Source organism: Periplaneta americana, chromosome 15, assembly GCF_040183065.1.
Source record: "Periplaneta americana isolate PAMFEO1 chromosome 15, P.americana_PAMFEO1_priV1, whole genome shotgun sequence".
In the NCBI taxonomy this organism is placed as follows: Eukaryota; Metazoa; Arthropoda; class Insecta; order Blattodea; family Blattidae; genus Periplaneta; species Periplaneta americana.
The window spans coordinates 158733206-158755807 of NC_091131.1; the positions used below are offsets into that span (position 1 = coordinate 158733206).

Sequence of the window (22602 nt, forward strand, 5' to 3'; positions counted from 1 at the left end):
CGAACCTGATGATGTCATATCCAGGCATTGTAGACTGGTTTCTGACAAATATTATTATTATTATTATTATTATTATTATTATTATTATTATTATTATTATTATTATTATTATTATTATTATTATTATGGTGTTAATGATGTTATTATGTTACTATAGTATTATTAAATGAATCAATCCTCTTAATGTATCCAGCTGTTTGCTGACAACATAAAGTCCACTATAGTCCATTGTAGTCTATTCAGTTGTTGTTTTTCACGAGAAATGAGGGGTATTTTGATGCCTGTTACTAGTAGCCAGAGTTGGGGTGTAGTCAATATATACTGCAGGGCTGTGTCTTCTGCAACTAGTACTGATGATTTTAATTTACTTCTTTTGTGGTTTACGGATGAACAGTATAGAAGAATGTGTTCCAGATCTTCATCATGATTATTGCACCACAGACAAGTAGGATTATCAGAAATGTGAAATCGGTGTAGGTACAATTGAATGATAATGTGACCTGTTCATTATTAAATGAATGAAAGTACAGAAAAACTCTACGAACTTATGCATCAATCCAGTAATTCAAGAGGAAACATAATTTGTTTTGGCTACTCTGTTCCAAGTCCAACAAGAACTGTTAAGGCCGTAAAAGCAAAATGAAATGAAATTAAATACATCTATATTTAGGCACATAATTAAAAACTGATTCTAATCACTAAAAGTAATAATGAAATATTCATCACTAAAAACACAATTAGGCCTACATTACTTAATAGGCCAACTGCAGACAAGCCTAATTGATGTTCATCTTCTGCCATTGGCCTCATCTCAAATTCTGATATACCTTGCAGTTGATATTATTACAGCTTTAAAATCAATGTTTTCATGCTATGATATAATAAATACGGTATATTTTTCATTTTGAGTAGAGTGGTAAGCTTATTTTATGCATTAATTTCAGGAGAGGAGAAAGAACAAGACCTAGGGACATTATCACATGGTAAATACTTTGGTGAGCTGGCTTTACTCAAGGAGGACACACGACAGGCCACAGTGACTGCAATGACACCTGGTGTTGAATGTCTTGTTCTTGACAGAGTGTGAGTACTTTACTGGTACAGTAGAACCCCAATTATCCGTCACCCTATTAACCGATTGGCGGATTATCCGACTGCTTATTTCTCACTCTTTTTTTTCTTCAGAAATAAATAACTTATACGAAGTACTGTTTTGTACATCATATTAGTAGGTTCTACATATGTTTTGTTAGAGAGTGTTATTACATAGCATTGTCTACTGTTCGAATTGCCATTCTATAATATAACTTGTATATAAAATGTCTTCCACGGGTGTTAACAGAAAACGTGTTGTGCTAAGTATCGAAAAAAAATGGAAATAATTGAATGGTTTGAGAAAGAGAAATTGACTCATCTCGCATCATAATACGAGACTGGAGTTATAACTGAGCGATTTAATAAAAAAAAAAAAAAACAAGGATAAAGTGTAAAAAAAGTATGTAAATCTACAACATGACACCTCCTGTATTCCTATCTTCCTGAGACAGTCATTACAAAGGGCTTCCTTGTCCCTTAAAAACCCATCATTTACAACCAGACTTAAATTGATGAACTTCTGATCTACTACATAGCGAGTTAAATACAAGACCATGGAGGAAATTACAAAATCTTTCATGGTATGGATTATCCGATTTTTTCGATTAACCGTTTAGTCCATCCCCTTCATTACCATGGATAATAGAGGTTCTACTGTAGTACAATTACACTTTCTATGATAGTGGAAATATTCTTTAATCTCCGTTTGTTTGACATATTTTGCATTGGAAATTCTTTGTAATGTATATCATTATTTCTTATATAGTAGATGCACGAGTAATGTGGGGCCTGAAATAAATTATAAAAGTTACCGATAGCTTAATAGTACATTATGCAACGAGCCTATAATGAAGGTAATTAAGAAGTGAGTATGGATATTTATGAAACGAGCGCAAGCAAGTTTCATAATTTTCATACGAGCTTCTTAATTACCATTATAGGCGAGTTTCATACGACTTTTTATGCTCGACCATATTTCTAACTTGATATTATTAATTTTAATTGTATCTGACGTTCAGCAATGTTCCGTATGTTGTGAGATGTGCGCAGACGCGAAAGTATTGATTTTTTCCGAGGAACAGATGTCCACATTGACCTTGCTAGGCCATAAGAACCTACAGAGATAACATTGAAATTAAGTTAGACATTGAAAAACGAGATGACAAATTGAATTTATTGGAATATTATTTACAATTAACGCTAATTATTATAGTAAAAGAACATAACCTTCTGCGACAGTATTGGATTTCCAGCCTCCGTGACTTTTCGCTAATTCTCTTTCCATTGCATATCCGAGAATAATCGATACTTGCGGTTTTATAACGGTAGAAAGCTGACCTGTCATTGGCTGAACAGTTGTAACCTGAGTCGTCATTGGCTGAAAGACCTGACCTTTAATGAGTAGGTGTACTTTAATGACATGCATTAAAGTTCTGCTACCAGGTATATAATTACTACGTTTTGGCATGGTCGAGCATAAAAAAACTTAAAGTTTAATATACAAGTAAACTTCATGGTCTTATTGCACTGTAAATGTTGAAAGCATACAAGTTATTTTCTTAGTCTTGCTGTACAGTCGGAAATATCATCAGAGATTTCTTTTTAAATAGGGTACATCTCAGACTATTTCACTTCCTTATATTATTTAACCTCTTCCCTTACTAGCCTATATATTTTACCAATTTTGTGAAAAAAGAGAATCATATTTTTTTTATTTTTGCATAGAGGTCATTTAATATTACAGAATCACTGTACATCACTAATTTTCTTACATACCTAAAAAAATCACTATAAAATAGACATTCATTCATACCTGAATTATTATCCCAAGTTATCTCGTGCACCTTGATTCCAGCTCTGGTAGTTGTCTCACTTTGATTTTCTCCTGAACTATTTACCAACTTATGTTTTTTTTTTTATGGATTAATTTATGAGGTAGGCTACAATACCAGTGCTGTTATCAAGGCGTTAAATGTTACTTGTCGTGTGATAAGACTCGAAAGCAGGGTATTACGCACAGTGGCACATTGCATTCCGGACAGTAGTATCTGCTCTTGTGTAGAATTTGTTTGTATTTTGAGTCTCTCGCAATGCTACATATGAAATCCTGTCTGGTTGGTTGTTCTTCTTCAGAGTTCGTGGAATAACTTCTGGAGAATGTCTACCTGTAAGCCGAACTGGGTTGGGCGATTTTCCTGGCCATCCTGCTTTGAGTGATAGGACATTCGGGGTGTATTTTTCGAAAATATTACGAATTACCACCATTCAATAGTCAAAGGGTGTCTTCCTGCATTCAAATATTGTATACCAAATGTAGGAATCCTACCACCAGATGTAGCAATATGACTAACTTCTGTAGCCATCTAGTCAGGAAAAGGTTAATGAAATGATGCAAACGTATATATTCGGGATAATAATCCTTAGCAGCGAAAATAGGACTCACATGAGTTAACTCGGGTTAATTAGGGAAGTGGTTAAAGCATTCCCATTTTTAAATCTACTTTTAATAAATTAAAACAATATAATACCTTACAAGTAACATTAAGGATCATATTAAACTGATATTTCGATTACATATTTTTCCTTACATTTTGTTGACTTCCTTACGAAAACATTAAGTAGGATCCGTGCTGTAGTTGGAAAAAAAAATTAAGAGGAACTCACCTTACAGTCTATTTCAGAAAACCCCAGATTTCCTCATATGTAACTTCTTTCACTGACTATTGTACGGATAGGAAATGTTACTTCATGCTCCCTACAGTCTGGACCAGACTTCTACTTGTTCCCAAAGTTGAAAGACCCTATGTGTGGCCGTTGTTTTGCTTCTGTGGAAGAGCTTTCTGCCACCATTACTCGAACCATTTGACAGATGAACAGAAGAGGTGCCTTGGATGGAATATTAAAGCTTCCCAGACGTTGGGGTTTAGTCATTGAGAAGCAGGGAGACTATATTGAAGGACTGTTAACCCTTTCTGCTCGAATGAGTCCATTTGGAATCATTACCATTTCTGTAATCTCTGACTCATATGATTTATATTATTTTAATGTACCGAAGTACATATGATATTTCCATGCAGATATTCTGCGTCATCATACGATGCAAGAGTAATGGAACGGAGAAAAATTCCCTCTGGCGCCGGGATTTGAAAACCCGGGTTCAAATCCAGGCGCCGGAGGGAATTTTTCTCCGTTCCATTACTCTTACATCAAATGATTTGTCTGTTGATTCCATTTGGTATTCTCAGAAGTAGTTTCTTTCTTTACCGGTAGAGTGCAGTACCCGCCACTTCCTTGGCCAGCTGTTATTAGGAAGAGGATTGCTTTTTTTGTATCTCCATGGTGTCCCTATGATCTTGCGCATTCGTAAATCCTGGTCAGAAAGCGTTAAGAGATACTGTAAAAAAAATAAATGTGTAAGTAAAAAAGAATTGTGTGCATTATTTATGAAATGGCCCTCGTAGAATTAGCTCCATTCCAGCCCAACTACAGCACAAGTAGGATGCATGTAACACTTTGGTTAACAGTCAGTAGACAGCTGTGCTCGGTAATCAAGTGGTTATTATGCTTGCCATTAAATCGAGGTTCTTGGTTCAAACTTGACAGTTAAGGATGATAAAATTCATTAACATGACTTCCTTCAGAAAGAAGTAAAACTCGAGGTTCCATGTCTCAAATTTATGATACGCAAAATAATCTTACCTCCAAATGAGAGGAATACAAACAATTTTTACTGTTTTTCTCACCAAAACAAGATTAAATCAGCCACCAGCGTAGCTCAGGCAGTAGTGAGTTTGCCGGGATTTGAAAACCCGGGTTCAAATCCAGGCGCCGGAGGGAATTTTTCTCCGTTCCATTACTCTTACATCAAATGATTTGTCTGCTGCGCTTGGACGCGGGTTCGATTCCCGTTTGAGCTGATTGCGTGATTGGATTTTTTGCGAGGTTTTCCTCAACCATAAGGCGAATTTTAAGTAATCTATAGCGAATCTTAGGCCTCATCTTGCCAATTACCGTCTCGTTATTACCAATTCCACCCCAATAGTTGATACAGCGTCTTTAAATAAGCAAGTAAAAAAAAATAAACCATGCTAGTTATCATCCCCACTTATAATTGTTTCTTTAGGAATAATAAATTTCATTGTCCTAGCCTGAATAATGAAATTTGAAAAAATCAGGGTATGCTAATGAAGTACAGAAAGGTCTAAGTGACTACACTTGGTAGCAATGGTACAAATCTACTTCAATTGTGTAATACAGGTAATGAAAGAGTATTAGCAGAGCGTTTATTTTTCTAATAATTCTTATTATATCTGTTAATTAGTCAGCATTTAATTATTACAAAATTTCGGTACCAAAATGTGTCATTCCTTTTCAGGCACTTCATCCAGTTGCTGGGTGATCTGGAACAAATAAAAAACAATGTTGACATGTACAGCAATACGAAGAGAGAATCCTGGGAGCGTACCAAACAGAATACTAATCTAGGTGAGGAACCTCAAAACTATTTTATGTTGTTAAAATCACTAGCTTAACATAAGTTATCAGTATCTCAAAAGATGTACCTACACACTTCATATTACGCTTTCATAATAGAAGCCAGATTTTTTATTTTATTTTGTAGCCTATGGCTTTTCATATTTTCTCCCTTCTTTCCTTATCAGAAAAGAAATTAGACTGACCTGGCTTCTCTTGTAATATTCACCATCGTAAAAGAATTGCTCATTAATCTGACTTGAAAAAAAAGACTTGTTTTAGTATCAACAAGTATATATCCATCAAAATCTCGAACTATTTCCCTTATAGCGTTGCTGCTTTGTCAGTAGTTTGTAGAATAAAGAAAAAGAAAGGAAAATGTTAACCTTCTTTTATTAATGAATATAAGTCATAACAAATGGGATGTCATAATGGAACTCCATATTAATAATTATATTTTAATACTAAAATTAGTACAATCACCATAAATAATTTTTGTATAAAAAATTGCAGTACACTTGTCCCAAACTTTTTTTCCCCCCAAGGACATTTCCCCCAAAAATTTGTATCCCCAATTGTTTGGAACCCCCACAAACTTCAGAAAGCTTTAAACAAACCTTGAAACTGAGCAGATATAAACAGGCTAGAAATAAATGAAAACAAAACTGTACAAATGATTTTCAGAAAAGGAGGCAAAATAGCAGAAAAAGAACACATCATGCTCAACGGAAAGAAGTTACAGATTGTGAACCACTTCAAATATCTAGGAGTGACTCCTCAAACCACCGGCACATCCTTCCATATGCACACAAGAGAAAGAGCAATTGCCACGACAATAGCAGTATATGACATCACACAACTACAGAGCTTATCCCTGGAAACCGCAATGGCCTTATTCACAGCAAAATCCTACCAATCCTGACTTATGGAATAGCAATAACCTGGACGCACCTCTCCAAAAAGGCCCTAGAAATCATAGAAGCAAAGAGATTCCTAAAGAAAACTCTAGGCCTATCTATACACACACCATCGCGCCTAGTATACGAGCTTGCAAGGAAAACCTTTCTCATTGAGGATCTACGTTCGCAACTGCTACTGCCATCAGCAGAAAAATCAGAAGAAGTTCTACACGATCGACGGAGAAAGAGAGACGAGATCTGGGAAGACTTCTACTCCACAGATGCCATGGTCGATCGCAGCTGGACAAGACCAAACCAGGAATTACGCAGCACCCTAACAAGACTGTCGGTACATGGTTTCCACCACAAGCTGTGTGTCAAACAAGGATACCACGAGCCAGCGGACAATTGTGTGTGCAACCTGTGCGGAAAACAATGTGAATGATACCACATCTCGATTTGCACTAAAAGAACATGATCCCTGACAGAGTATACTGGGTGTTCAGTTCAAAATGTGTCTTGGCTCGCTGTACGCCGTCATGTGGCTAGTTGATGAGCCTAGAGAATTCAATCTTCCTACACTTCCGCAGCTCAGGTGTATAACCTAAGAGGCAGAGAAGATGGCTAGCAAGTACGGTGTTCATTCTGAAGAGTACGTACCGATACGTACGATAATGCCGGTAGTGGCAGGAATGTGAACTGTTTGGAAATACGTACTGTCGGGATATGGGGAGAGGGTTAAGACGATTACTTACGTATTTGTTGACATTAACTTCGACGGTCAACATGAACACGGAGCATTTGATTTGTGTTGTGGAATGTTACCGTACGCAACCGATGATAACAAATACCCTGCGTACGACTTGCCGGCGCAAAACACAGTTCGAAAGAGGTTATGGTAGCACACAGACCGTACAGACCGCCATCTGTTGCTACGACGTTCAAGTTATACCGTACACGTTCTCAAGTTCAGATTAAAGAACGCCTTAAATAATAGGCAACTTCTCTAACATATCAGCTGAAACTCGCTTCAAATCGGTGACCCAACAACAGTGACGTCATGACACACTTTGAAATGAACACCCAGTAGTAGGAAACAGTAGATAACCACCGCATCAATGCACATTAGTGCGCTTTCCTTTATTTATTTATAATTGTTTGGAACTTCCAATTCTTTTTTTCCCAATCCAATATTCCCAAAGAAATGAACTGAGAGAAGTTTCTTCTGGTGTGTTAGCTGTTCTCCCTGACAGAAAGAATTTGAGCAATGCAGTGGTTCGTCAGAAGTTAACCCACGTACAATCTAAGAGTTTGATGTACTGCCAAATAAATACAAGGAAATACTGCCAGGGTACAAGTTTCTATTATACGATACTTTCAAAGATGAGGTTCAGAACTTAGATGTAGGAGAATGCTGATATTTGGGATTCGTGAAAATGTAACAAAGTTGATGAACAACAGCACATGGTATGTCGACGAAAATTTTAAATGCAGTACAGTACGCAAATATTTTTCCAAGTTTCTGCTATTCTTTGTTCCATCAGTCAATGGACAATCACGGAAGAGAACAAACTCTATCTCTTCCTTACATTTATGCTCTTCTTCAGTCGAAAGAAGAGACTGCTTATACAAAGGTGTTCATAGTGGTACGAAACTCTCAGAAGGTTGCAGTATGAGGTAACCCTTCCACAATGAATAATGACAGGTAATACAAATGGCTAAATTTTCTGTTGGTAACAATGTACCTAAAGCAGTCTTCATATAGGAAAACTCAAAGTGAACTATACAACAGTGATGAGGATCATTCGATAAAAATTCAACAAACATGATGTTTGCACTTGCTTTTGCTCCACCATAAGATGATGCAACTTTCGCACATTCTTTGATGAAATTCCATATGAATTTCTTCCTATGGTCGAAATTTTCAAAGAGTTTATGTTCGAGAAAATCCTCTTAAAGGAAAACGATAGGCTGTATATCCACGGTACTCTTCACCTTTATGGAATCACTACGATCCCATCCCACAAGAAGTTAGTTGAACCAATAACTTATCACCATCGACGTAGCTCAGTCAACTAAGGCACTTGCCTGCCAATACGGAGTTGCACTTGGGCACAGCTTCAATCCCCGCTTGGATTGATTACCTGGCTGGGCTTTTTGCGATGTTTGCCCGAACTGTAAGGCGAATCCGCTGCTCATCTCGTCGAAAAAACATCTCGCTATCACCAATCCTATCACCCATAACCTGCTAGTTGAAACAGTGTTGTTAAATAACCAAGTAAAAAAAATAACTTATCTGAAGGCCCTGGGTGGAGGAGTAGCAGACCATTAAAAGCCATTTATGTAAATAATAATAATAATCATGATGATGATGATGATGATAATAATAATAATAATAATAATAATAATAATAATAATAATAATAATAATTGGACTGCTACAGATAATAGAAGAAAGATACTAGGGGAAGAATAAAGAAGTGTATGTAGTATTTGTGGACATAGAAAAGGCTTTTAACAGAGTGGATTTGAATAAACTAATGGGAATCCTAAAGAAAATTGCCGTGGATTGGAAAGAGAGAAGACTGTTCAGTAATCTTTATATGAAACGAGTGAAAATCAGGATAGGAGAAGAAATGTCAGAAGGAAGTGAAATTGGGAGAGGAGTACATCAAGGATGTCTTTTATCACTTACCCTGTTCAACATCTACTTGGAGGATTTAATAAAGAACTGTTTTCAGTACATAGTAGGAGTGATAGCAGGAGGAAGAAGAATAAAGTGCATAAGATTTTCTGATGATATGGCGTTTTTAGCAGAAGAGGAAATGATACTGAAGGATATGCTACTGGAGCTAAATGACAGCTGTGAACAGTACTGTATGGGATGAAGATAAATGCAAATAAGACGAAGAGCATGGTCATAGGAAGAAAAATGCAGAAGATAAACTTGCGAATTCTAAATGAGGCAGTAGAGCAAGTGGACAGCTTCAAATACTTGGGGTGTACTACAAGCAGTAACATGAGCTGCAGCCAGGAAGTCGAAAAGAAGGAAGCAATGGCCAAGGAAGCTTTTAATAGAAAAAGGAGCATCTCCTGCGGACCTCTGGAAAAAGAACTAAGGAAGAGACTAGTGAAGAGCTTTGTATGGAGTGTGCCATTGTATGGGGCAGAAACATGAACATTAAGACGAAGTGAAGAGAAGCGAATAGAAGCATTTGAAATGTGGATATGGAGAAGGATGGAACGTGTGAAGTGGACAGACAGAATGAGAAATGATGCTATGATGGAAAGAGTGGGTGAAGAAAGAATAATGCTGAAACTGATCAGGAAGAGAAAAAGGAATTGTTTGGATCACTGGCTGAGAAGAAACTGCCTACTGAAGGATGCACTGGAAGGAATGGTGAATGGGTGAAGTGTTAGGGGTAGAAGAAGATATCAGATGATAGACAGGATTAAGATATATGGATCATATGAGGAAACAAAGAGGAAGGCAGAAAATAGGAAAGACTGAAGAAAGCTGGGTTTGCAGTGAAAGACCTGTCCTTGGGTAGAACACTAAATGAATTAATAATAATAATAATAATAATAATAATAATAATAATAATAATAATAATAATAATAATAATTTTAAAAATGCATTTCTTTTGCTATTAAAAACCTCAAATGATTTAACTATAGATTTGAAAGTAATTACTTGGTGTATACTTAATGTAAGCTTAATGAGGCAGCTTCATTTGATCACCCAAATTCATTTAATTTTAGTAGAAACGTAGTGTTGCTCGGTTTTTAGTTACTGCTCTCTATATTACAGCCTATAGGTCGTATTCTGCATCCTCCATATTGATGTCATTAAATTGTATCATATGGATCATAAACGAGCATAGCAGATTTAAAGTGTGAAACAAGTAAAAAAAAATATATATACGCTACATCGTAAGCCGACTAATTCAATTTATAAGCATAAACAATTCATCAGTTGAGTACAAGGTATGAGCTGATGCAGTCAAGATAGAATCTAAAACCACAAAGTCCCACACACTTCAAAAATTATTGCTACCCAAAGAAGACAGCACTGCAAGCAAATAACAATAACAATAGCAGCAGCAACAGCAATAATGATGATGATGATCATGATCATGATAATAATAATATTAATAATAATAGCACTTTACTTCACCAATTTAGAACTACCAATAATTAATTTTATCTGTCATTCTCTTCAGAGGTCTGCCAATTAATTTTTTCTCTTCAGGTTTTCAATTTTATCAGTGAGTTTTTTCTCATTAATTTCTGCGTCAATTCCTTTTATATTTATGAATCTTGTCTAAAATTGGTACAACCTGAAGCTCCCACATAATTTCATTAATCATTTTCTGGTCCATCCAGGTGTTGCTGTTGTGTTTCGAAGAATTCTATCTGGTTGAAGTTTGTTTGCATATAGATTTCCGCTAGCTCAAATTTAATTTCCATATATTGGTGTATTATTTGTCAACATACTGTAGATCCTCAGTTGGATACTTTACTTTAAATTATATTGTTTAATGTAATAAAAGCACTAAATTAAGATATAATTAAGAAAGAAAAATTGTATGCAGTGTATGATAACATATGAACCATAATCCATTGCAGTCTCACTTCATGTTGGCGATTTTCATAGGAATATTATTGCAGAAGATCTTTTACAAGAAAATTTCATATTATACCTACAGAAAAATAAAGAAATGAGCCTCTGTAATATTTGCGGACTTAATGAAGGCTTCTGTCAAAGTGCATTCGAATAATCTTGCGGGTATCTTGAAGCAAATAGCTGTGGACTGGAAAGAGAGAAAGCTATTCAGTAACCTTTATATGAAACAACGAGTTATAATCAGGATTGCAAAAGATGTGTCAGAAGGAAAAGAAATAGGAAGAGAAGCACGACAAGGATGCCATTCATCATCTATGCTGTTTAACATCTACTTGGAAGATTTAATGAAGAACTGTTGTCAAAACATGGGAGGAGTAATAGTAGTAGAGGATTAAAGTGCATAAGATTTTGCTGATGATATGGCATTGTTAGCAGACGATACTTAGAGATATGCTACTGAAACTAAATGACAGCTGCGAGCAGTATGAGATGAAGGTAAATCCAAACAAGATGAAGACCATGCTTATCGAAAGAAAAATAAAGAATGTAAACGTGCGAATTCGAAACGAGGCTGTAGAAGAAATGAACAGCTTCAAATACTTGGGGTCTACTGTAAGTATTAACATGAGTTACTGCAAGGAAGTCAAAAGTAGGATAACAATGGCAAAGGAAGCTTTTAATGGAAAAAAGAGCATTTTCTATAGAATTCTGGAAAAGAAAATAAGGAAAAGACTATTGAAGTGCTTTGGATGGGCCACTGGCTAGGAAGAAATTGCATACCGGTACTGAAGAATGCACTGGAAGGAATTGTGAACGGGAGAAAAGTTCAGGACAGAAGAAGATATCAGATGATAGACAACATTATGATATATGGATCGTATGCAGAGACTAAGAGAAAGGCGGAAAAGAGGAAATATTGGAGAATGCTGGGTTTGCAGTGAAAGACCTGCCCTTGGGGAGAATACTACGAATAAGTGAATGTTACATACTGAAGATTATCTTCTCAATTGACTGTAATATCTGAACATCAGCACATAATATTGTGATAGGGGTTACTGGTATGTTATTTTTGATTCTAATTTCTTCTATATTCTGCATTATATTCATGGAAACCAGAGTGCTGCATTGGAGTTAAATCGCTTGCTTGAACTCAGTCGAGTGTCGCACACTCGAGTGAGATAAGATCGATCGTGATCCGCTCGTAATAAATAGAAGCACAGTACAAGGTCATCTCACCGACATGTCTTATCTTGTATGGAAGGCGACAGATAAGATACACATATGTTTTGCTCACACGGTAAAAATAAGGCTTTATTTTCTGCGTTTATGACAAACGTTTAATGGAACAGTCAATGGAACGTACCAAAACAGGAACATGAAGTTATAAATAAAATAGTATGAAAAACTTCGATATACAGTTATTATTGGTAATTAATAATTATTCAATATTTGATTTACCACATATATAATATGATAGGTCCATACATACTCGTAGTGTTCCACCTATATACTGCGACAATGTAGAAACGTTTTACAAAATATTATTGATATAGCAGTAGATTAATAACAATATTAGTCACAGAAAATACAATAAAACGAATAATCATGCTGCACAACTGTTACAGACGCAAAGATTGATACACTAATTATTATTATTATTATTATTATTATTATTATTATTATTACTAGAAAACTTAATACAGTTCTTGCGTTATCGTGATTGTGTTCTCCGTTTATAATAATTACATTTACATCCAAGACCAGCCTCATGGTCTAGTGGTCAGAGCTTCTGGCTATAGTTCATGAGGTCCCGGGTTCGATTCCCGATTAGAGCACAGGAATTTTTCCTTAAAGGGGATTATTCCTGTGTTCGTCCATGGTCTGGAATTTAGGTTAAGTTTAGATTTAAGACCTCTCCTGGCACCACATTATCATAATCATCCTATCACATCATCAGGGTAATGTAACTCCGCCTTCCAGGCGCCCCAACCTCAGAAGTGGGTTACAACTAAGCCACGGCCAGGAGAGAAGACCAGAAATGTCGAAAGACAACCTGGTGGCATTGGATTAAAAAAAACATTTACATCCAAAAACATCTATCACATGTGGCAAAAACAAAATCACTCCTGTGTGGAAAAGAAAAAAAAAAACATTTACCTACAACATTTATATTACATTTTAAAGCAAGTTTTGTAGTTTTACTATGGAGAGGTTAGTTAAACACTGCAAAGTTTTGAAATGATAAACGTCTATGATGTTACTACACAGTTAATCACTGTAACAAGAACGAATGTCTAACGCTCGGCTTATACCGTTCGAGGATTTATCGCTCGTGACAATTTTACCCATCATGCATGTGCACTACCTATCGGATTATGCTATAAACTACTTGGTGCAGACCTCTGATGGAAACATTAAAAAGTGTAAGAGGAAGAGAGCATTCCTTTCTGGGAACGCACACACTTAAATCAATAGTGTTTTTTAGGATTCCGAATTCAATATGAATTATTTGTAATTTTATTATGAATGTAATCAATTTCATGAGTAAACGATTTAAAAATTACAACAAATTTTGTTTCAGAGTATGGCTATATTGAACTGCACGAGATGGATATTGTTGGTACTCTTGGAGTGGGAGGTTTTGGAAGAGTGGAGCTTGTACAATACCGCAAGGACAAGAACCTCACATTTGCTTTGAAATGCCTGAAAAAATGTTACGTTGTGGAGCAGCAGCAAGAGGAGCATGCGTACAACGAGAAAGGAGTGATGTTGGCCTGTTCAGACAGTCCTTTCATATCGAAGTAAGCATTTATTTAATCAGAGCCATCGGAATATGAATAGGGTTTGTTTAATGGTTAAATTAATGTAGAAATGCAGAATAATAAACAGTATTACACCTTATAACGTAGACTAATGAACGTGCAGTAGTGATATGTGTTGCCACATTGTGCTCTCGATTAGGAAGAGGTTGTAGGTTATCCAGCAACCCTTTATTCCAATGATAAAACTCTCAAATACATACAAATAGTCAATAACACTGGGTTGACTTTTCCTTTATGCACAATTTTTTTTTTAAACATTTCTAAAGTCTCACAACATTGTGAGTATGAACTTCGCAATCTTCAGGATTCAAAAGCTCCACTTCATGATTGATCACATGAGGTATATTTCCAGACAGTCATGTCATTTTATGTATTATCCACTACAATGTATTATATTTTTCTAAATGCTCTTTTAAGAGGCTATGTGTTCCACTTATATTGATTGTAGAATTATCTTCTGAAAATAGTTTGTGTTAACTGCAGGGTCAATTCATGTCACTTCATCCATTGTTTCCAGTTTTGCTGAGACATTGCATATCTATTGAACGATTTCCTTCAAAATTTTATTGAAATATATGAATATATTGATCACAGTGATAAATGTTAGTTGTAATGTTGAAAAAAATGTCTAATAATGCCATTTCCAATCTAATCATTGAATTTGCATAAGATTAAGAGTGTCACACCTTAGAAAAGGCTGAAAGTTATGTATTGTAATAAGAATACGATACTGTTTCTGTAAACAGAAATTTATATTGGAAAAATGACCAGCCTAGTGGTCAGAGCTTCTGGCTATAGTTCATGAGGTCCCGGGTTCGATTCCCGGTTAGAGCACAGGAATTTTTCCTTAAAGGGGATTATTCCTGTGTTCGTCCATGGTCTGGAATTTAGGTTAAGTTTAGATTTAAGACCTCTCCTGGCACCACATTATCATAATCATCCTATCACATCATCGGGGTAATGTAACTCCGCCTTCCAGGCGCCCCAACCTCAGAAGTGGGTTACAACTAAGCCATGGCCAGGAGAGAAGACCAGAAATGTCGAAAAGACAACCTGGTGGCATTGGATTAATACATTGTGCTCTCGACTAGGAAGAGAGCACAAATATACACGTGGTTAAATAAGAATGAGGACAGATTCCTGAAGCTGCAAGGGTACATATAACTATTTAAATAAATAAACACATATTGTTTCTGCAAAAGAAAGTTTAAAAACATAAAATTGTTAAAAAGTGTTAAAATTTTTAAAAAAGATATATACCTTGGACAGATGGCCCGTTTCGACGTGATGTTATGTCTTCATCAGTGTCTCCTGAACTACTGTTGATCTTGAATTCTGCGATGTGCATTTGTCGCTTGTAGGGGTGGGGGTGTGTTGCTCTTATGGTGGGGGCTGGTTGTTTGTGTGTTATGACGTATCATGACGTCGAATAATGTGTGGGTATTGAACTGTAATTGTGTGTTAAGTATATGTTGTGGGTATGTTATTGTATGTTTATATATTTCGTATTGTTCTAAGATGTTTAACTGTGGACTTTTTGGTGTGATGTGTAGAATTTCCATATCTGTTTCTATATTATTGTAGTCATTATTATTGTTGATAATGTGTTCTGCGTAATTTGATGTGATGTAGGGTTTGGTTATAGCTTTAATATGTTCATTATCTCTTGTATGAAAGGATCTTCCTGTCTGTCCTATAAAAATGTGGGTATAACAAAACCCTACATCACATCAAATTACGCAGAACACATTATCAACAATAATCATGACTACAATAATATAGAAACAGATATGGAAATTTTACACATCACACCAAAAAGTTCACAGTTAAACATCTTAGAACAATACGAAATATATAAACATACAATAACATACCCACAACATATACTTAATACACAATTACAGTTCAGTACCCTCACATTATTCGATGTCATGATACGTCATAACACACAAACAACCAGTTCCCACCATAAGAGCAACATACCCCCACCCCTACAACTGACAAATGCACATCGCAGAATTCAAGATCATCAGTAGTTCAGGAGACACTGATGAAGACGTAACATCACGTCGAAACGGGCCATCTGTCCAAGGTATATACCTTTTTTAAAAATTCTAACACTTTTTAACGTGTGACTAAACAATTTTATACATCACATATTCATTTTGTTTGAGGTCTCGCCCACCTCACTAAATACTACACGGCTACTATGAAGTAGCCAATATGTATTACGAGAGGGGTTCGGCCGGCGCTGTGGATCGTGTCCTGGCATAGCTCAGTTGGAAAGAGCGCTCAGCGCGCAGAGCTGAGAGGTCCTGGGTTCGATTCCCAGTGCCGGTACGAATTTTTCTCGTATTAAATAGTAATAAAACAATTTTATGTTTTTAACAAAGTGTTAACGTGAACTATAATCAATGAAGAAAGTTTAGTTTGCATCTTAAAATGCAATCTTAAATTCAAACTTTGATAATTCCCTCGGAACTGTATGAAGCTGAAAGCTAAGTGAAAGCCTAATCGAAACCTGTATTCTGATGAAAAAATGAACCGATTACTGCAAGCTTGCAAATAAGCACGGAGTATTTAGAAGCCCACCAAAATATCTACAGGGCCATTTTCTTAGGTAGTACCTGATTTACTGTATCTTAAAGGCAGGCTGGTGTTGTTAGTCAACAAACCAGTTTTGAATGCATTCTGTCAGATCAAAGAAAACATTTTAAGCAGAGAGAACCCTCTAACCTTCGAACCAATTAACATTCAACTAGATTTAGAAGAACCAGTTACAAAATCTGAAACTTCCAAACCTGTACTAAAAGCGCTGGCATTATAAGCTGTGAACAATAGATACCCACCAGAAGAATGGTTACATATCTACACAGATGGGTCTACTATCGATAACAACTCAGGATCAGGAATTACGTGTGCGTTATTCTCATTTTATCAACCAGTAGGACATCATACAACAAATTTTGATGCGGAAATAATGGCTATTCATATCTCACTCCAACACCTACTATACAGAATAGATAAATTTCAAAATGCTGTTATTCTCTCTGATTCTAAAGCAGCATTATATGCAATAAATTCATATAAAATGATGTCAATCCAAATTAAAGAATGTCACAAAATGATCCAACAACTTCAAAAACTACAGAAAAGAATTCAATTGCAATGGATACCTGCACATTGCGGAATTGCTGGAAATGAAATTGCTGACTTTCTTGCCAAAAAAGGATCCAATTTAATTCAGAATACAAATACAAGCCTACCTTTTACATCCATAAAAAGACTAATTAAAAATAAATATAAAATCAAGCAAAACCAAGCACTATGTATCAAAGCAAAAGATAAAAAATGGAGCATTTTAATAAAAAAAAAAAAAACAAATTATTCCAGAAATCCCACGTAAATCTGCAGTAGCAAAATTCAGACTGCTTACAGAACACGATTATTTGCCAAACACTTGAATAAAATAGGAATTTACACAAATCCAAATTGCCCTCTATGCAACAAAGAAGAAGAAATGACTGAAGATCATCTACAAACCTGTGAAGTTCTAACTGATGGATCCACCACAGAGAAATATTGGAGAGCAAGAACGCTAATGGCTTCGTTGCCAAAGCCCGGCATTAGATAACAACAACAACAAGATGGTGCCAGATGATCCATTCATGTTAATAATAATTAAATTTAAATAATTGATTAAATGGCGATCTTACTCATGTTAATTTTGTAAGGATGTGCGGCTTACAGCTGTTTCGGTGCTTCTTCACACCATCCTCAGAGCCTACTAGATCTCGGCGTCATCTCGAACTTCGCTGCCTGTTGTGGGGGTGCGTTCAATTGTTGAAAAGTGTTGAAATGTGGTGTCAAATAGTGTGTGTGTTCTGAAATTGATCTGTGTGTGGAGAATTTGATCAGGGTGTGTTTTAGTGTGTCTGTATATTTCATATTGTTCTAGTGTGTTGAGTTTTTGGTTTTTGGGTTGTATGTGTAGGATTTCCATGTCTGTATTTATGTTATTGTGTGTGTGGTTAGCATTAGTTATGTGTTCGGCATATGTAGATGTATTGTGTCCCCTGGTTATTCCTTTAATATGTTCTTTGTATCGAGTTTGAAATGATCTGCCTGTCTGTCTTCATTACACGAACGCACCCACACAACAGGCAGCGAAGTTAAGATGGCTCTGAGAAACAGAAAGCTCTGAGGATGGTGTCAAGTAGCACTGAAACAGCTGTAAGCCGCACATGCTTACATAATTAACACGAGTAAGATCGCCATTCAATCAATTATTTATATTCAAGTGTTAAAAGTTGTGTATGAAAGATTCAACATGGATTAAAAATCATAATCGTACGGATAATACTGGTACTTACCGCTACCGAATAAAATGATATTAACATTTAGGGAAAAATTATTTTTTTCTAAGAAAAGTACATATTCATTAGGGACTAATATGATATCAGAATTTTCTGTTGTACTCCTCCAAGGGATAAGCTATTAAAATCTGCACAGTTACAGTATTCGATTCACCATCTTAATATTACTTCAGAAGATTTTAACATGAAAATCTCAAAACCTGAAACAAAAGTCATGGTCTTTAAAGGAAAATTACCCATCCGAAGCAATATTTATATTAACAATTCAGTATTTGAACAAGTTAACTCATTTAAATATTTAGGTTATACCTTAACATATCTTGAAGAATGCGATTTAATACTCAAAAGTCAGAATTATAACAGATCCCTCAGGGTTATCAACCAAGTTTTCAGAACAACGAAGCTTCAAAAACACACAAGATTGAAGACTTATAAAGTTTTGGCAAGACCCACCCCTTGTTATGGTAGTGAAGCACAGACCATACTAATCCAAGATGAAAGATGCATAACATCTGCTGAAATGAGATTTTTGAGAATAAATGCTTCAGATCAGAAAAATAATGAAGCAATAGTTAATGAACTCAAAATAATCTCTATAGCTGAATATCTCCGTGATAAAACTGGCTACAACCATGGTACGAATTAACAGGAGAGATGGAGGGGGATTTCCTCCGGTTGGAAAGTTATCCCCCTCTCATAAATTCATATTAACATCCCTGTCAGGGATAACTTCTATCCCCCTCGCAAAGATAATTGTTTTAATACGAGTATACTTTATAAAGTACCGGTATAAAGTAAGCAAAGAAAATAATATTGATATATTATCATCACCCGCAAGCTGACAACAATCAATAACTTAGGAATTACAAATCTTATCTTAAACCTGCTCATGGATATAATTATTATTATGATCAAGATGCAAGGCAAGCAATTCAGTGCGACCAAGCATTGAGCTGTAATAATAGTAATAATTTTATGTATGGTATTATATTATATCTAGGATTCTATCCCCCCTCGTCAGAAATCTTAATTCGCACCCTGCTTACAACATGTCAATAGAAAGCAATGTTCCAAGATACCATTTGGTATCTGTTTTGAAACAGATGCTCCAGTACATTCTCAGAAGAGAAAGATTCGTGGGTCGAAGATGGCAGGGGACTGTAACAGGCATCTTGCTTGACAGATAGATGATGGTGATGATATCCATTTCTCAATCAACAAGCATTTACACAAATAAATGTAGCTTCTTAATATTCTAATCTTGATTACGATATATGTTCTTGTATACCACAATATCAGGATTAGTTTTAATTGTATTATTATGATTTATACGCATGTTTAATTGATGCCTACATCTGTACTGTTTGCTGGTACTCAATTGAAAAAACAAAATCGGCCAATTTATGTTTTGTGAGTGTACTCTGTTACTATGTATAGATACGAATGTACTATCTATTAATCACACAATTAGTATCTTAAATTTCACTAGGGTAGGCTACTAATTTATATTATCATACTACTTTACACTATTATTTAATTCTAAGATGATTAAACACTGTAATAATTACTTTGCCTTCCAAAAGATCCGTATGACTTTATAACCCACAGTCAATTTATGTCCGACTGCTTCCGTGGTCTGTTGGTCAGCATACTGGCTTCCAGATCTGGAGGTCCCGGGCTCGACTCTCGGTGAAGTTTTCTTGAAGAAGAAAAATTGCTTAGGTTTCTAGAGTCTGGAAATTTGTATGAATGTGAGTGTGATTATGAGTGTGTTGGGTTAATATTAATTAGCTAATCTTCAAAACTATAAAATACAACATATCAGGACTGTCGCTGGGCAGTAGCCTGAACACAAATTTCAGTGTCACATTGTTGACAAGTAACTCCATCAGTTAGCACAGCCATAAAGCACTAATAGATGCTATAGAGTTACCAACAACGGGGGGAGGATTATGTCCTGCCTTCCCCAGAAAGAAATGGCTAAATTCAATACCGTAATGAGTGGTATAACTGAATTTGAAACTTTTTCTACAATTTCTATACAGTTTTTGTATTTCTGTAATTTTGTTATTGAACCTTTTAAATTGAATAGCCAATTTTTGCATGTTTGTATTTCAAACAGAATAATTTCGATGATGTTCTGTTACAAATATAATTTTTCTTGATCATTTCAATGGCATGTTGGGTCCGATAAATATAATAATAAAATTACAAATATGTATGGATTTATTACCGTCAGAATTACTTATCAATAATCAAAATTAAACCATTAGATTATTACATGAAATGGTACATAATGACCGACGAACGTTTTCGCCATGAATATGGCATCCTCAGGTCTCATCGAAGCAATGACACATAATGAAAACTTATGATTTCACTGTTTAACTTTCAATTTCAAAATTTTTACATTTCCCCATTATATTTTACAGGACTTTGGTTTCATACACCGCTGTAACAGCAGCACGAGCGAGCTATATACCATAGCATGTTCTACTATTTTGTGATTTATGACCACCTGCAATTGAAGATTGTCAAATTATTTTATCTCGCTGTACATTTAACCATCAGCACATTGTTTGTTTTTTCTATTGTAACGTTTTATTACTAGACAACAATGTAACTTTATTATCTCAACAATAGGATTTGCAGCAACACAGCGTTCGTTATTGCACTCCACAAATGACAATGACAATTTACTTGGACTATTACGAGCAACAATGAACTGTTAATCTTAACTAATATTTACAAATCAGAACTGTCAGTTCTCAGTTCACAGTTCTTCTAGCTCAGTCACTCGAGTTCACAGTATCTCGAACCACAGACCTTCAGAGACAGTCCACTGTACTCGAACTCAGGTCCCTCCAACTGCGGTCCACTGCACTCGAACTCAGGCCTTCGGATGCTGACACAGTTGCGGACGCACACTCGAGTTGAACTCCGGTACACAAGACTGGCTTGCTTGCTTTGGCTTACTCACTGACTGAATAAACTGAAGCTGCTCAAGTTCGCTCACACTTCTTCTTTTATAACCACAGCGATGTAGCCTGGAAAGTTCGAGTTATTTCGACGCGTGTGTCCGTTCTCGAATCATCTCGCACGCTGCTGCTCTTCGGACGGACTTCTCTAGAAGATTCGGGAGGGTCCGTCCCCCCTTCACTCCGCGAGTAGCAGCTGCGTGCGCACTCTCCCCTCGTCGCGTTGGCCCTTTCCCCTCTCTTCTCTCCGCCGCGCGCTGTCCCTCAGTACTCCGTGGAGCCCGCGCGATCTGCTCTCTTGCGGGATGCTGGTCGTGAGTTCGAATCTCGTTGCAACTGTCACACTATACTTTGCATGGTTTTAAATTTTATGTTACACATATGTTCTTAATTGCATATGCTTACACCGCCTACCATATTAACTTTTTCAAACATTTTTAACGATTGTATTTAAACCAGAAATCATAAGTGTTCATTATGTGCCATTGCTTCGATGAGACCTGAGGATGCCATATTCATGGCGAAAACGTTCGTCGGTCATTATGTACCATTTCATGTAATAATCTAATGGTTTAATTTTTATGCAAGGCAACAATTTGTTGAAATAGGCTCAATGAAATCATATCCCACTATCATGAAAAGCGGGGTGCCCCAGGGTTCCATACTTGGCCCAATTCTATTTCTCCTGTATATAAACGACCTTCCCTCAAGGATAACACAAGCTAAAACCGTTCTCTTTGCAGATGACACCAATATTGTTTTCAATGCTCTTGATAAAAATAATTTACAGGAGAAAATAAATGAAACCTCAAGACAACTAGAACAGTGGTTAGCTAGCAATAGACTAAAACTGAATGTCAGTAAAACCGTTTGTATGTATTTCAGTCAGAAACAACTACATGACTCCATTGAAATACTACTTAATAATACTGGAATAAAGAACGTCGATTGTACAACATTTTTAGGGATATGGATTGATTCCAACCTCACGTGGGAAAGTCATATTCAATTCTTAACTGATAAACTAAGTCGTTTGTGTTATGCTTTCCGTGTCCTAACCAATATAACTACTTAGATCGGTTTACTTTGGCTATGTTCACTCTGTATTATCATATGGGATAATTATCTGGGGGTCGTCATCAAAACTTGCACAAGTGTTTAGACTGCAAAAGAGAATATTGAAAATTATAAAGAAAGTACCTATTCGCTCGGATAGTAAAAAAATATTCAAAGAGTTTGATATTTTGCCCCTACCTTGTATTTACATTCTTGAAACAGTCTGTTTCATCCACCAAAATTATGATAGTTTTAAAATAAACTCTGATTATCACAA

At 35.9% G+C, this 22602-nt stretch overlaps 1 protein-coding gene across 7 annotated transcripts in view; it reads left to right on the top strand.

Annotated features, from left to right (window-relative positions):
- The window catches only part of LOC138715483 (cGMP-dependent protein kinase, isozyme 1-like), a 280131-nt gene that overhangs the window by 234249 nt on the left and 23280 nt on the right, over positions 1-22602 (top strand). For all 7 annotated transcript variants that reach the window (XM_069848430.1, XM_069848431.1, XM_069848432.1 and 4 more), the window contains 3 exons: positions 945-1083; positions 5471-5580; positions 13675-13894. In XM_069848430.1, the coding sequence (XP_069704531.1) occupies positions 945-1083; positions 5471-5580; positions 13675-13894 (469 nt within the window). The remainder of the gene's footprint in view (positions 1-944; positions 1084-5470; positions 5581-13674; positions 13895-22602) is intronic.